The 12,906-nt window shown below is 34.9% G+C and overlaps 1 protein-coding gene across 2 annotated transcripts in view; it reads right to left on the bottom strand.

The window, feature by feature from the left end:
* Positions 1-1,162: 1,162 nt before the first annotated feature.
* Positions 1,163-12,906, bottom strand: part of ZNF829 (zinc finger protein 829) — a 51,172-nt gene continuing 39,428 nt past the window's right edge. For both annotated transcript variants that reach the window (XM_037820267.1, XM_037820268.1), the window contains exon 5: positions 1,163-3,068. In XM_037820267.1, coding sequence (XP_037676195.1) covers positions 2,089-3,068 — 980 coding nt within the window. In that variant the 3' untranslated portion in view covers positions 1,163-2,088. The remainder of the gene's footprint in view (positions 3,069-12,906) is intronic.

Raw genomic sequence — 12,906 nt, 5'->3', positions numbered from 1 at the left:
CCTTAATTTGAACATTTTCATGGCCTTAGAACTATAAACTTGTAAGCTAATAAATCTCCATTGTTAAAAGCCAGTCCATTTCTGGCATATTGCTATTCATCAGCTTTAGCAGACTTAAACATCAACTAAGGTATGTAATATGGTTAAAGTCCTTCTCAGAAATAATAATGATGAAGATATTGATGTTAATATGGATAACATCCATTAAAACATTTACTATATAAGACTTCCCACTTTTTACATTATTAACTTAATTCTCATAAGTATATATAGTTATACATTTATTTAAATTATAAAATAGCACCTACATTTCTACAAGTATTTAACATACATGTACATACATATATGTGTGTGCATAACTGTGTAAGCAAAAAACAGTAAGAAAATGTCTGGAAAAACAGATAGCAGTGATTACAGTGAAGTGACTGGGGCTCTTGGTGGTTGTAATATTTTATAAAGAGAAAATCTCCATGAGTTCTTTCGGCATTGAAAATTAATGTTTTCAAAGAAAACAAATCAGCAACAAAAAATATCAATAAATTTGCATTTAGAAAGTTTTAAAATTGCAAAAATTTAGAAAGTACTCTTTGTTGGTAGTTATTTCTCAAAATGATAGTCAACCACAGAGAAGTCATCTATGACATCATTAAAAATAACAATAAGATACAACATGCATGAGCCTTGAAGACATCATGTTGAGTGAAATAAGCCAGAAAAAAGGGCAGATAGTGTATGATTCCACTTACATGTTAGAATATGCAAATTCTTGGAGACAGAAAGTATATTACAGGTTACTAGGGGCAGAAAAAAAGGGAGAATGGGAAGATAAAGCATAATGATTGGGGTGATGAAAACTTTTGGTAATTGATAGTGGTGATGGTAACACAACATTATGAATGTGATTAATACCATTGAAATGTATGCTTGGGAATGGCTGAGATGGAGAGTTTTAGGTTGTATGTATTTTACCACAATTATAAAAAAGAGAGAGAGAAGAGACTAAAGAGACAATGATAGATAAGTGCAATATATGATCCTGGACTGGATCTAATAAAACAGAAGAAAATGCCCAAAAGAACATTATTGCAAGAAATGAAAAAAATTGGATTATGGACTATACGCCTTATATCAATGTTAAATTTTTTAAACTTAATAACTGTACTTAACATGGTCTCATAAGTGAATATTCTTGTTCTCAAGAAATATATATGAAGTATTAAGTGTTCAAGAAGCATGGTGCAATCTTCTCAAATGTTTAGTAAATAGGCAGGTAGATAGAATGATATAGCAAATGTGGCAAAATGTGAAAAGCTGGTAAATCTGGGTATCTGGGTAGCACATATATTGGCATTGTCAGTATTGTTTTTGGATTACTCATCCAAGTGTTCTATAATTTTGAAATTATTTCAAAATAAGTTTTTATAAAAGGATAAAGAGATCAATATTTACTAAAACAGAAGTCAGTACATTTTGGCACAATGAAAGTACAGCATGCATACTAAGATTACACTTAGGAAAATCTGGAAAGATTTTACATTTTAAAAGTAGTCATCTCTGGCAGGTATTATACAAATAATCTTTACTTTTTTTCTTTGTTTTTCTCTGTTTTAAGAAAGAAAAACTTTTCTTTTACAATCAGAAAACATTAATTTTATAAAAAGAAAAAATAAAGCTCTTTTCAAAAACAAAATTACAATTCTCCCAGGAATTAAATGATATATATGTAACACAACTTACAGTATAGTATAGTTGGAAACAGAGATCTACAGAACACAGGCATAGAAAAGGTGGCTCTAAAACAAAAACTAATATAAACACAAACATTACATTTTACCAAGAAGATGAACAAAACAACAAAGAAGGAATTATTGAATTAATTTTCAGATAGATTCTTTTTTGAGAGAGGGAGGACAGGTTTAATATAGACCTAGAAGTCACATTTTAAAACAAATTTGAATGACTAACAAGTTAAATAAAAATGAAAATTATAAACACATTAAAAAATTGGCTTACCAGGAGACCCTTTGATCATGCATTGTTTGCTTTAAAAAATATCAAAAAGGTTTACAAAAAGTTCTTTTCGATCATTTACCCAGTATGAATTCCCTCATGGCGAATGAGGTCTGAGCGACTACCAAAGGCCTTTCCACATTCCTTACAATCAAAAGGTTTCTCACCAGTGTGAATTCTCTGATGCCTAGTAAGATTTGAACCTTTATTAAAAGCCTTCCCACATTGAATACATTCATATGGCTTTTCATCTGTATGGATTCTCTGATGTTGAATAAGTTCTGAACTCTGAATAAAGGCCTTTCCACATTCTTTGCATTCATAGAGTTTCTCACCAGCATGAATTCTGTGATGATTAGTAAGTGTTGAGCCACTACTAAAAGCCTTCCCACATTCCTTACACTCATATGGTTTCTCACCAGTATGCATTCTCTGATGCTGAATAAGTCTTGAGTTTTGAGTAAAGGCCTTGCCGCATTCCTTACATTCATAAGGTTTCTCACCAGTATGAATTCTCAGATGTGGAAAAAGTTGTGAACTTTTAGTAAAGGCTTTCCCACATACTTTACATTCATAGGGTTTCTCACCAGTATGAATTCTCCGATGATCATTAAAGTTTGAGTAATAATTAAAGGCTTTCCCACATTCCTTACATTCATAGGGTTTCTCACCACTGTGACTCCTCTGATGTTGAGAAAAATATGAACTACAGCTGAAGGCCTTGCCACATTCCTTACATTCATAGGGTTTTTCACCACCGTGAATCCTTTGATGTCGAGTAATGAGTGAGCCACGACTAAAGGATTTTCCACATTCCTTACATTCATAGGGTTTTTCACCAGAAAGAATTCTCTGATGTTGAATAAATTGTGAGTAGTGATTAAAAGCCTTTCTGAATTTCTTACATTCACAGTGTTCCCCTTCATTAATAATTTTTTGATGTGGATTACAAAATGTTGGTTGAATAAAAGTAGGCATGTCTCTGTGGGCAAATATTACTCGATTGAAATTTCTCTTCTTTAGAGATAATATCTTGGTCTCACACATTGATTCCAGATCTGAAAGAAAATTAAAGAGACAATTTTTTTTTTTCTGTCCTGGGAGAAGTTAAACTATTAAAGAAAAAATGGGATAATAAGTTGAAAATAGTATCTGGGAAAGTAAATGCTTAGAAAGTTCTCAAATGTGGCTAAACAATTTGTATAACAGAAAAAGCACGGAGATTTAGAAGAGGTAATAGAAGAAGCTGAAGAGGATGTCCTCTAGAATCCTCCAATTCTGGTGGGGATTAGAATCATCTGGTAATCTTGGTGAATACACACTGCTTATGATCATTGTCTGCATTATACAGTGATTCAAATTATGTATATGTGTATATAAGCATATAGCATCATACTCTTTGTTCTGAAATTTTTGGGTAATTGTCAGACCTACAGCAACTCAGCTATAAGGCCATATTATTAGCATAATCACATAGGGAGACAGTCTGCAGCAAGTCTAAGGTAATGAATGAATCTTGTAAGAATGGTACACAGGAACAGTCTTGTGTGAATAGCATGACGTGTTGGGGATCCACTGAAAATAATTTGCTTTAGAATTATACTGCTGACCTTGGAAGAGGAAGGAATGGATCCTTCATGGGTCATGGCAGTGACTAAGAAGACAGGCAGCTTGAATTTGAGAAACAGAGTATGGCAGCACCACCATGGGTCCTGCTATGCTGCTTGGGCTTTAATAGCATAATTTCTAGGGAGGCCACACTTGATCTTCAATCCAGATTATGGTCTGCCTTTTTTAAGCCTTAGAACACTCTGCTTTTCTTTAATAGCGATTCTAATTCATAATGTTATATATAAGACTGTGTAAACCTTAGGAAGATAAGAATGTTACCTTCATCAGTATATTTTCAGCTCTCGGCAAAATGCTTGAAACCTATCAGAAACTCAATACATATTTAAATTTCTGAGCCAATAAATTAGCTTTAGATGTACTGTCCTCAAAAATAAATTTCTGAAAAAATACATATTCTTATTTTAAAAAAGGCCTAATTTCTGATAAAAATGGTATACTGAACAAATGAGTTCAAGAAATAATAAATAATCCATAGTAAAATTACAGTACAAGCTTAATTAGGGGAAAGAAAAACCCCATAGGACAAAGGACACTGGAGAGGAAATAGCAATAAAACTTGGATGCTGCAAAGTCAATGGATGAGTGGTAACTCTGCAATCTAGAGAAAGCCAACATTTGAGCCTACTGTGGGTAAATTTAGTGAATCATGGTGCAGATCCTCAGGAAGATACAAGAATTGAGCATCAGGCACCTCTAATAGTGGAGTGCACAGGGAATGCTAGAAGCTGAAGGATAAGTTCAAAGATTGTGGAAACAATGGGTGAGACCTTAGACCCCTACCCCACAGTGAAGGATGATTATACTTTTGTACTCTTACAGAAGACTACAAATCTAGAAAAATGGCACCAGAGAGAATCTGGACTCAGGAACATCAGGCACAGCTGTGGGCATGGTATTGAACTGAGAACAAAGGATTAACAGAATTGTCTTACAGCAACTTCAACCCCAGAACACTGGTAATCAGGCTCATAACTCCAGGAGGAAACATGGAGGACAACCCTATTGGGAAAATTATGCCTTGAAGAAAAGACCAATAGTCACCAGCACTGGGCAGTCCTCAATAAATTTACATAGCCAGATCCTATTCCCTGCTATACAGGGATTCCAACCATCTTTGAGGTATCTCACTCCTAAAAATAAGTAGAAAGCCAAGGTTTATCAGACATTTGGGGAAAGCCTTTAACATAAGAGAAAACAGAGTCAATTCAAGAGCAGAAGAAAATTTCAAAGAAATATAAATAACCTCAAAGAAACAACAGAAGATCTGGCATCATTAAATAGGAATAAGATGCCAATTAAAGAAACACTAACAAAATATGCACCTACCCACAAAGTATTTAGAAAATGAAAATATGATAGAAGTTTAAATAAAAAAGAATCAGTAGTTCCTGCCTAGATGTTAAATGTGTACAAATTCTGTTTTCTCTCTCAACTGACCCTGGAGAAACTGTCCAAGAATTTGGATTCGTGGAACTGACAGTGAAAAATCCTGGGAAGACTAAACACTCATGCAGTCTAGCTTGTGTGTGTCTGAAGATGGAGATAATAATAGAAGAAGACAGGGAAAAGCTAGGTTGGAAGTAAAGTCTTTAAGTTCTGACCACTCCTCCTTTCTCTGAACTGTCCTGAGACCATCACTGCCTATGTCTTCACCAGAAAACTGAAGCAGTAGCCCAGGCCACTATGTCAGTGGGATAACTCCAGAGCAAAGAAAGAGCCCTGCTAGAGAGAGAAATATGGCTAGTGAGGCATCTGCTCCTACTCCTCCTGAACTATTAAATCCCCCCATCCCCAGAGCTGTTGGATTACAATAAGGAACACAGCCTCTTTCTCTGGATGCTGCCTCTGTGTAAATGTTGAAAGATAAAACCCCAATGAAAAGAGTTGCCTGGTGAAGCAGGAGCAAACAAGGGTGATCAGTAGTGAATCTATGGGGCTCTCCACCCATTTCTTAAATCCAACTGGAGAGACATGCATCAGAGTCTGGCTTTTGGTCTTTTCCCAGGCACACTGCCTAATGGGAACATAAGCTCACAGGTCAAAATACCCTCACATGTGAAGTTAAAACTACTGTGAAGTAAGACCACAAATTGCTATGATCATCTCCAGAGATACAAAAAGTTGTATGGTATGGTCAACACATATTTATGGTAACTCTTACCAAACTAAGATTGCAAGGTAACAACTTTAACTTGGAAAAAGTTACCAGACCCAAAACAAATATAATACATACATGAAGAATGTTTGGAATTGTTCCCTTTAAAAAGGGAAAAAGAAACAGATGCACAGGTTGAAAAGAAAGTACACTAGACAATCAACTAAAGCCACATAAATAAAGATCCTCAGTAAAGATAAAAAAGACATAAGTAAATATAAATACTAGTAGTGTTGTACTTTTTAATGAATTTTGAGATATATTCGCATACCATAAAATCATCCAAAGTGTACAATCAGTTGTTCACAGTATCATCACACAGTTGTACATTCATCACAACAATTTTTTGAACATTTTCATTGCTCAAAAAAAAAGAATAAAATTAAAAATAAAAGTAAAAAAATAAAACCCAAAACATCTCATAGTCTTTTTCCTCCCTAATACCCATTTACTTTTTGTCCCCCTTTTTTCTACTCATTTGTCCATACACTAGATAAAGGGAGTGTGAGCCACCAGGTTTTCACAATCACACAGTCACACCTTATAAGCTATATAGTTATACGATCATATTCAAGAATCAAGAATAGAGGATTGCAGTTCAACAGTTTCAGGTATTTCCTTCTAGCTGTTCTAGTACATAAAAACTAAAAAGGGAGGGACTCGTGCAACAGCCCTATTACATGCGCAGCCCCAGGAATGGCTAGGAGTTCTGGGTCTTAAAGACATCTCCCTGCCTAACAACACAGGGCAAACCCCCTCACCCTCAGGGCCGGTGGTTCCAACTACACAGGGAAAATTGGTGAACTGATTGAACCTCCACAAGGTTTGGACCTCCACTGGCTGCACAGATGAAGTTGGGAAGAACTAACTTGAAGGTAATAGGTGGCCAGGGCGGAGGGCGCCATCTGTTGGTAGGTCAGGGAAAGTGCACTCCACCAACCTGTAGCTCTGTCAAATTATAGATAACTGTTCAAATAAGCCTAAATATCCTAAAAGAACCCTATCAAAATAAGCAAATGCCAAGAGGCCAAAAACAAGAGAAATTTTTAAAGCATATGAAGAACCCAGAAGATACAGATAACCCAAATTCCCAGATCAAAAAACCAGAGGAGACACAGAACTTGGAGCAATTAAACAAAGAAGTAATTACAAACAACAAGATCAAGGCTCAGGATATAAAGGACACGAAGAAGACCCTAGAAGAGAATAAAGAAGAATTTACAAGAGGAAATAAAAAAATAGATGAGCTTATAGAAATAAAAGAAACTGTTGATCAAATTAAAAAGAACCTGGAAACACACAGCAGCAGATTAGATGAACCTGAAGAATGAGTAAGTGAAATGGAAGAAAATGTTTTGGAGAGTGAAAGTACAAAAGAACAAATGGAGAAAAAATTTGGAAAATTTGAAATGGATCTCATGGATATGATGGACAAAATGAGACTCATCTTAGACCCAGAAACACAAAGAAATTGAAAGTGAAAGGATGGAAAAAAAATATTCCATTGCAAGCTACAACCAAAAGAAAGGAGTAGCAATATTAAATTCAGATAAAACAGACTTTAAATGCAAGGATGTTAAAAGAGACAAAGAAGGTCACTATATACTAATAAAAGGGACAATTCAACATGAAGAAATAACAATCATAAATGTCTATGCACCCAATCACGGTGCACCAAAGTACATGAGAAAAACATTGACAAAACTGAAGGAAGCAATAGATGTTTCCACAATAATTGTGGGAGATTTCAATACATCACTCTCTCCTATAGATAGACCAAACAGAGGACCAATAAGGAAATTGAAAACCTAAACAATGTGATAAATGAATTTGACTTAACAGACATATATAGAGCATTACATCCCAAATCACCAGGATACACATTCTTTTCTAGTGATCACAGAACTTTTTCCAGAAGAGATCATATCCTGGGCCATAAAACAAGCCTCAATAAATTTAAAAAAATTGAAATTATTCACAGCACATTCTCTGATCACAATGGAATACAATTAGAAGTCAATAACCATCAAAGATTTAGAACATTCACAAATATCTGGAGGTTAAACAATAGACTCGTAAACAATCAGTGGGTTCAAGAAGAACTACCAAGAGAAACTGCTAAATATCTAGAGACAAAAATGAGAGCACAACATATCAAAATTTATGGGATGCAGTGAAGATGGTACTGACAGGGAAATTTATAGCTCTAAATGCATACATTAAAAAAGAATAAAGAGCTAAAATCAAAGAACTAATGGAATAACTGAAATGAACAGCACACTAATCCTAAACCAAGCACAAAAGAAATAACAAGGATTAAGGCAGAAATAAATGACATAGAGGACAACAACAACAACAAAAAATAGAGAATAAATAACACCAAAAGTTGGTTCTCTGAGAAGGTCAACAAGATTGACAAGCCCCTAGCTAGAAAGACAAATTCAAAGAGAAAACCCAAATAAACAAAATAATAAATGAGAGAAGCGACATTACTGTGGATCTCGAAGAAATTGAAAAAATTATGAGAACACTACGAACAACTGTATGCCCACAAACTAGATAATGTAGAGGGAATGGACAATTTCCTGGAAAAACATGAACAACCTAGATTGACCAGAGAAGAAATAGAAAACCTCAACTAACCAATCACAAGCAAAGAGATCCAACCAGCCATCAAAAAGCTTCCCACAAATAAAAGCCCAGGGCCAGATGGCTTCACAGGGGAATTCTACCAAACTTTCCAAAAACAACTGACACCAATCCTATTTAAACTCTTTCAAAACACTGAAGAAAATGGAAAACTACCTAACTCATTTTATGAAGCTAGTATCACTCTAATACCAAAACCAGGTAAAGATGCCACAAAAAAGGAAAACTACAGGCCAATCTCCCTCATGAATATAGATGCAAAAATTCTCAACAAAATACTTGCAAATCGAATCCAAAGACACATTAAAAAAATCATACACCATAACCAAGTGGGGTTCATTCCAGGCATGCAAGGATGGTTCAACATAAGAAAATCAATGTAATACAACAAATTAACAAATCAAAAGGAAAAAATCAAATGATCATCTCAATAGATGCTGAAAAAGCATTCACCAAAATCAAGCATCCTTTTTTGATAAAAACACTTCAAAAGGTAGGAATTGAAGGAAACTTCCTCAATATGATAAAAGGCATATATGAAAAACCCACAGACAGCATAGTACTCAATGGCGAGAGACTGAAAGCCTTCCCTCTAAGATCAGGAATGAGACAAGGATGCCCGCTGTCACCATTGTTACTCATCATTGTGCTAGAAGTGCTAGCCAGAGCAATCTGGCAAGACAAAGAAATAAAAGGCATACAAATTGGAAAGAAGTAAAACTGTCACTATTTGCAGATGATATGATCTTATATCTGGAAAACCCTGAGATATCATGACACAGTTACTTGAGCTACTAAGTAACTTCAGCAAAGAAGCAGGATACAAGAAAAATGCACATAAGTCAGTAATGTTCCTATACACCAGAACTGATCTAACTGAAACACTAAAGAAAAAGATTCCATTCTCAATAGCAACTAAAAAAATCAAGTACCTAGGAATAAACTTAACAAAGCATGTAAAAGGCCTATACAGAAAACTACATAACTTTACTAAAAGAAATAGAAGGGGACCTAAAAAGATGGAAAATTATACTGTGTTCATGGATAGGAAGGCTAAATGTCATTAAGATGTGAATTCTACCCAAACTCATCCACAGATTCAATGCAATTCCAATCAAAATTCTAACAACCTACTTTGCAGACCTGGAAAAGCTAGTTCTCAAATTTATTTGGAAGGGAAAGATGCTTCCAATTGCTAAAAACATTCTAAAAAGAAAAACAAAGTGGGACAACTTACACTCCCTGACTTTGAAGCTTATTATGAAATCATGGTAGTCAAAACAGCACGGTACTGGCACAAAGATAGATATATTCATCAATGGAATTGAATTGAGAATTTGGAGAGAGACCCCCAGATCTATGGTCGACTGATCTTTGATAAGGCCCCCAAAACCACTGAATTGGGATATAACACTCTATTCAACAAATGGGGCTGGGATAGCTGGATCGCCATATCCGAAAGTATGAGAGGACCTCTACCTCTTACCCTACACAAAAAATAACTCAAATGGATCAAAGACCTCAATATAAAAGACAGCACCATAAAACTCCTAGAAGATAATGTAGGGAAACATCTTCAAGACCTTGTATTATTAGGTGGTCACTTCTTAGACCTTACACGCAAAGCACAAGCAACAGAAGAAAAAAGATAAATGGGAACTCCTCAAACTTAAAAGCTTCTAGACCTCAAAGGAGTTTATCAAAAAGGTGAACAGGCAGCCAACTCAATGGGAAAAAATATTTGGATACCATACATCTGACAAAAGACTGCTATCTTGCATATATAAAGAAATCCTACAAACTCAACGACAATAGTACAATTATAAAATGGGCAAAAGCTATGAAAATACAGTTCTCTGAAGAGGAAATACAAATGACCAGAAAAACACATGAAAAAATGTTCATCTTCAGGCAAATTAAGACCACAATGAGATACCATCTCACACCAATTAGACTGTATGCCATTAAACAAACAGGAAACTACAAATGCTGGAAAGGATGTGGAAAAATTGGAACCCTTATTCATTGCTGGTAGGACTGTAGAATGGTACAGTCACTCTGGAAGACAGTCTGGCAGTTCTTTAGAAAATTAGATATAGAGTTACCCTTCGATCCAGCAATTTCACTTCTCGGTATATAACCGGAAGATCTTAAAGCAGTGACATGAACAGACATCTGTATATCAATGTTCATAGCAGCATTATTCACAATTGCTATGAGATGGAAACAATCCAAACGTCCTCCAACAGATGAGCAGATAAACAAAATGTGGTATCTACACATGATGTAATACTACACAGCAGTAAGAATGAACGAGGTCGTGAAACATATGACGACATGGATGAACCCTGAAGACATAATGCTGAGGGAAATAAGCCAGGCACAAAAAAGAGAAGATATTGTATGTTATCACTCATGCGAACTCTGTGAAAAATGTAAAATAAATGGTTTATGCTGTAGAATGCAGGGGACCTAGTGATAGCAAATATGTGAAGGGGGAATGATAACCTAATAAAAACAGATAAGTTACGGAGGGTAAAAATGTTACGGGAATGCTCAGGAATGACTACGGTTTGTTAATTTTGGGGGGTATGGTAGGAACAACTTGGCAACAATGAAGTTATTTTAGGTTGTTTTTCTCATTACTTCAGTTATAGTTTGTTTATTTTCTTGGGGTAGGGTAGGACCATCTTGGAAGCAATGTAGTTACTTTAGGTTATTTGTTTTTCTTATTCCTTTCTTTGGTTATGGTTTGTTAATCTTCTTGGGATATGGTAGGAACATGTTGGAAGCAATGTAGTTATTTTAGGTTATTTTGTTTTTCTTATTCCTTTGGTTTGGTTTTGCTGGAAATTTTTTCTTTTATTGTTTTACAATTTTTTGGTAAAGGTAAAAAAATGATGAATGACTGTCAAAAAAAGTAAATAAATAAATGAACAATGGGGGGAGGTGGGGAATGGAATGTTTTAGATATTCTTTTTTGTTTTTATTTTATTTTTTGGAGTAATGAAAATGTTCAAAGATTGATTATGGTGATGAATGCAGAACTATATGATGATACGATGAACAACTGAGTGTATACTTTGGAGCATTGTATGTTACGTGAATATATCTCAATTAAATTGCATTAAAAAAAGAAAAAAGGGGCAAAAACTAACTGAATAATAGGGGTAAAAAGGAGTATGCAATGTCTTGGGTGTTCTTTTTTACTTTTTTAAATTTTTATTCTTATTTTTTTCCTACCCATTTCTGTCTGATGTATGATGTCTGGTCACAGATGTTCTCCCATCAGTTGTTCCAGACTATTTTCTAGTTTTTCCTAGCTATTTACTAGTTGCTCTAGGGGAGTAACTAAATTCCACACCTCCCTATGCTGCCACCTTGCCCCACCTCTCACTGTTGTATTTTTTATTTGTAACTCCACTTTTACTTCCTATAGGATCTAAAAGGCAAATGCATGAAGTGTAATGATAAATCAATGTTTTTGGATTAAAAATGTATTAATATGTAATTTGTGACAAGAACTAAGAAAGGTGCAGGGACAGAAGGGTATATAGGAACATGGTTTATGAACGCTATTGAAGTTAAATTGGTATCCAAGCAAATGAGATTGTTATACATTTAGGATGTTAAATTTCTGCCCCATAGTAACTACAAAGAAAATATCAGAAAATATGTAAGCTCATAGAGATGGAAAGTAAAGTACAGGATATCAGGGGTAGGGAGTAGAGATAATGGGGAGTAAATGCATAGAGTATAGGGTTTCTGCTTAGGATGAAAGAAAGCCTGAGTTACGAATGGTGGTGAGGGTACTGCAATATTGAAAATGTGATTAATCCCATCAAATGATACATTTGGGAAACATTGGGACAGGAAGATATGTTGTACATATGTTTCCACAATTAGAAAAGAAGGAAAGAAAGATAAACTAAAGAGATAATGACGAATGTAAAACATAACGTTGGATGGAATCAAAGAGTGGGGGAGAGAAAGTTCAAAAAGGCATTACTGGGACATAAGAAACAAATTGGAATACAGAATGCAAGTTTTATATCAATTGAATGCAATGTTCAGTTTCTTGATTGATAACTGCTCTTAAGTTGATCACAGAAGTGAATATCCTTACTCAAAAGAAATATACACGCAGGCATTATGTATTCAAGGATTATGATGTGTGCATCTGCTCTCAAGTGTTCAGAAAATAGAGAGAGAGAGAGAGACAGATGATAGGTAGGTAGGCAGTAGGTAGGCAGGTAGGTAGACAGGTAGATAACTAGACAGAAGGAAAAAATGACATGGGAAATGCTGATAAAATGTATAAAATTGGTGGATCTGGGTACTTGGGAAAGTTGGGGTACACTGGAGTTCTCTGATTCGGCTTTTCTTTTTGAAACTTTCCTATTAAGTTTGAAATTATTTCAAAATAATTCTTTTTTTTTTTTTTTTAAAGTAGGAGGATT

Source organism: Choloepus didactylus, chromosome 27 (assembly GCF_015220235.1).
Source record: "Choloepus didactylus isolate mChoDid1 chromosome 27, mChoDid1.pri, whole genome shotgun sequence".
NCBI classification, from domain to species: domain Eukaryota; kingdom Metazoa; phylum Chordata; class Mammalia; order Pilosa; family Megalonychidae; genus Choloepus; species Choloepus didactylus.
This window is presented reverse-complemented; position numbering and strand designations above follow the sequence as displayed.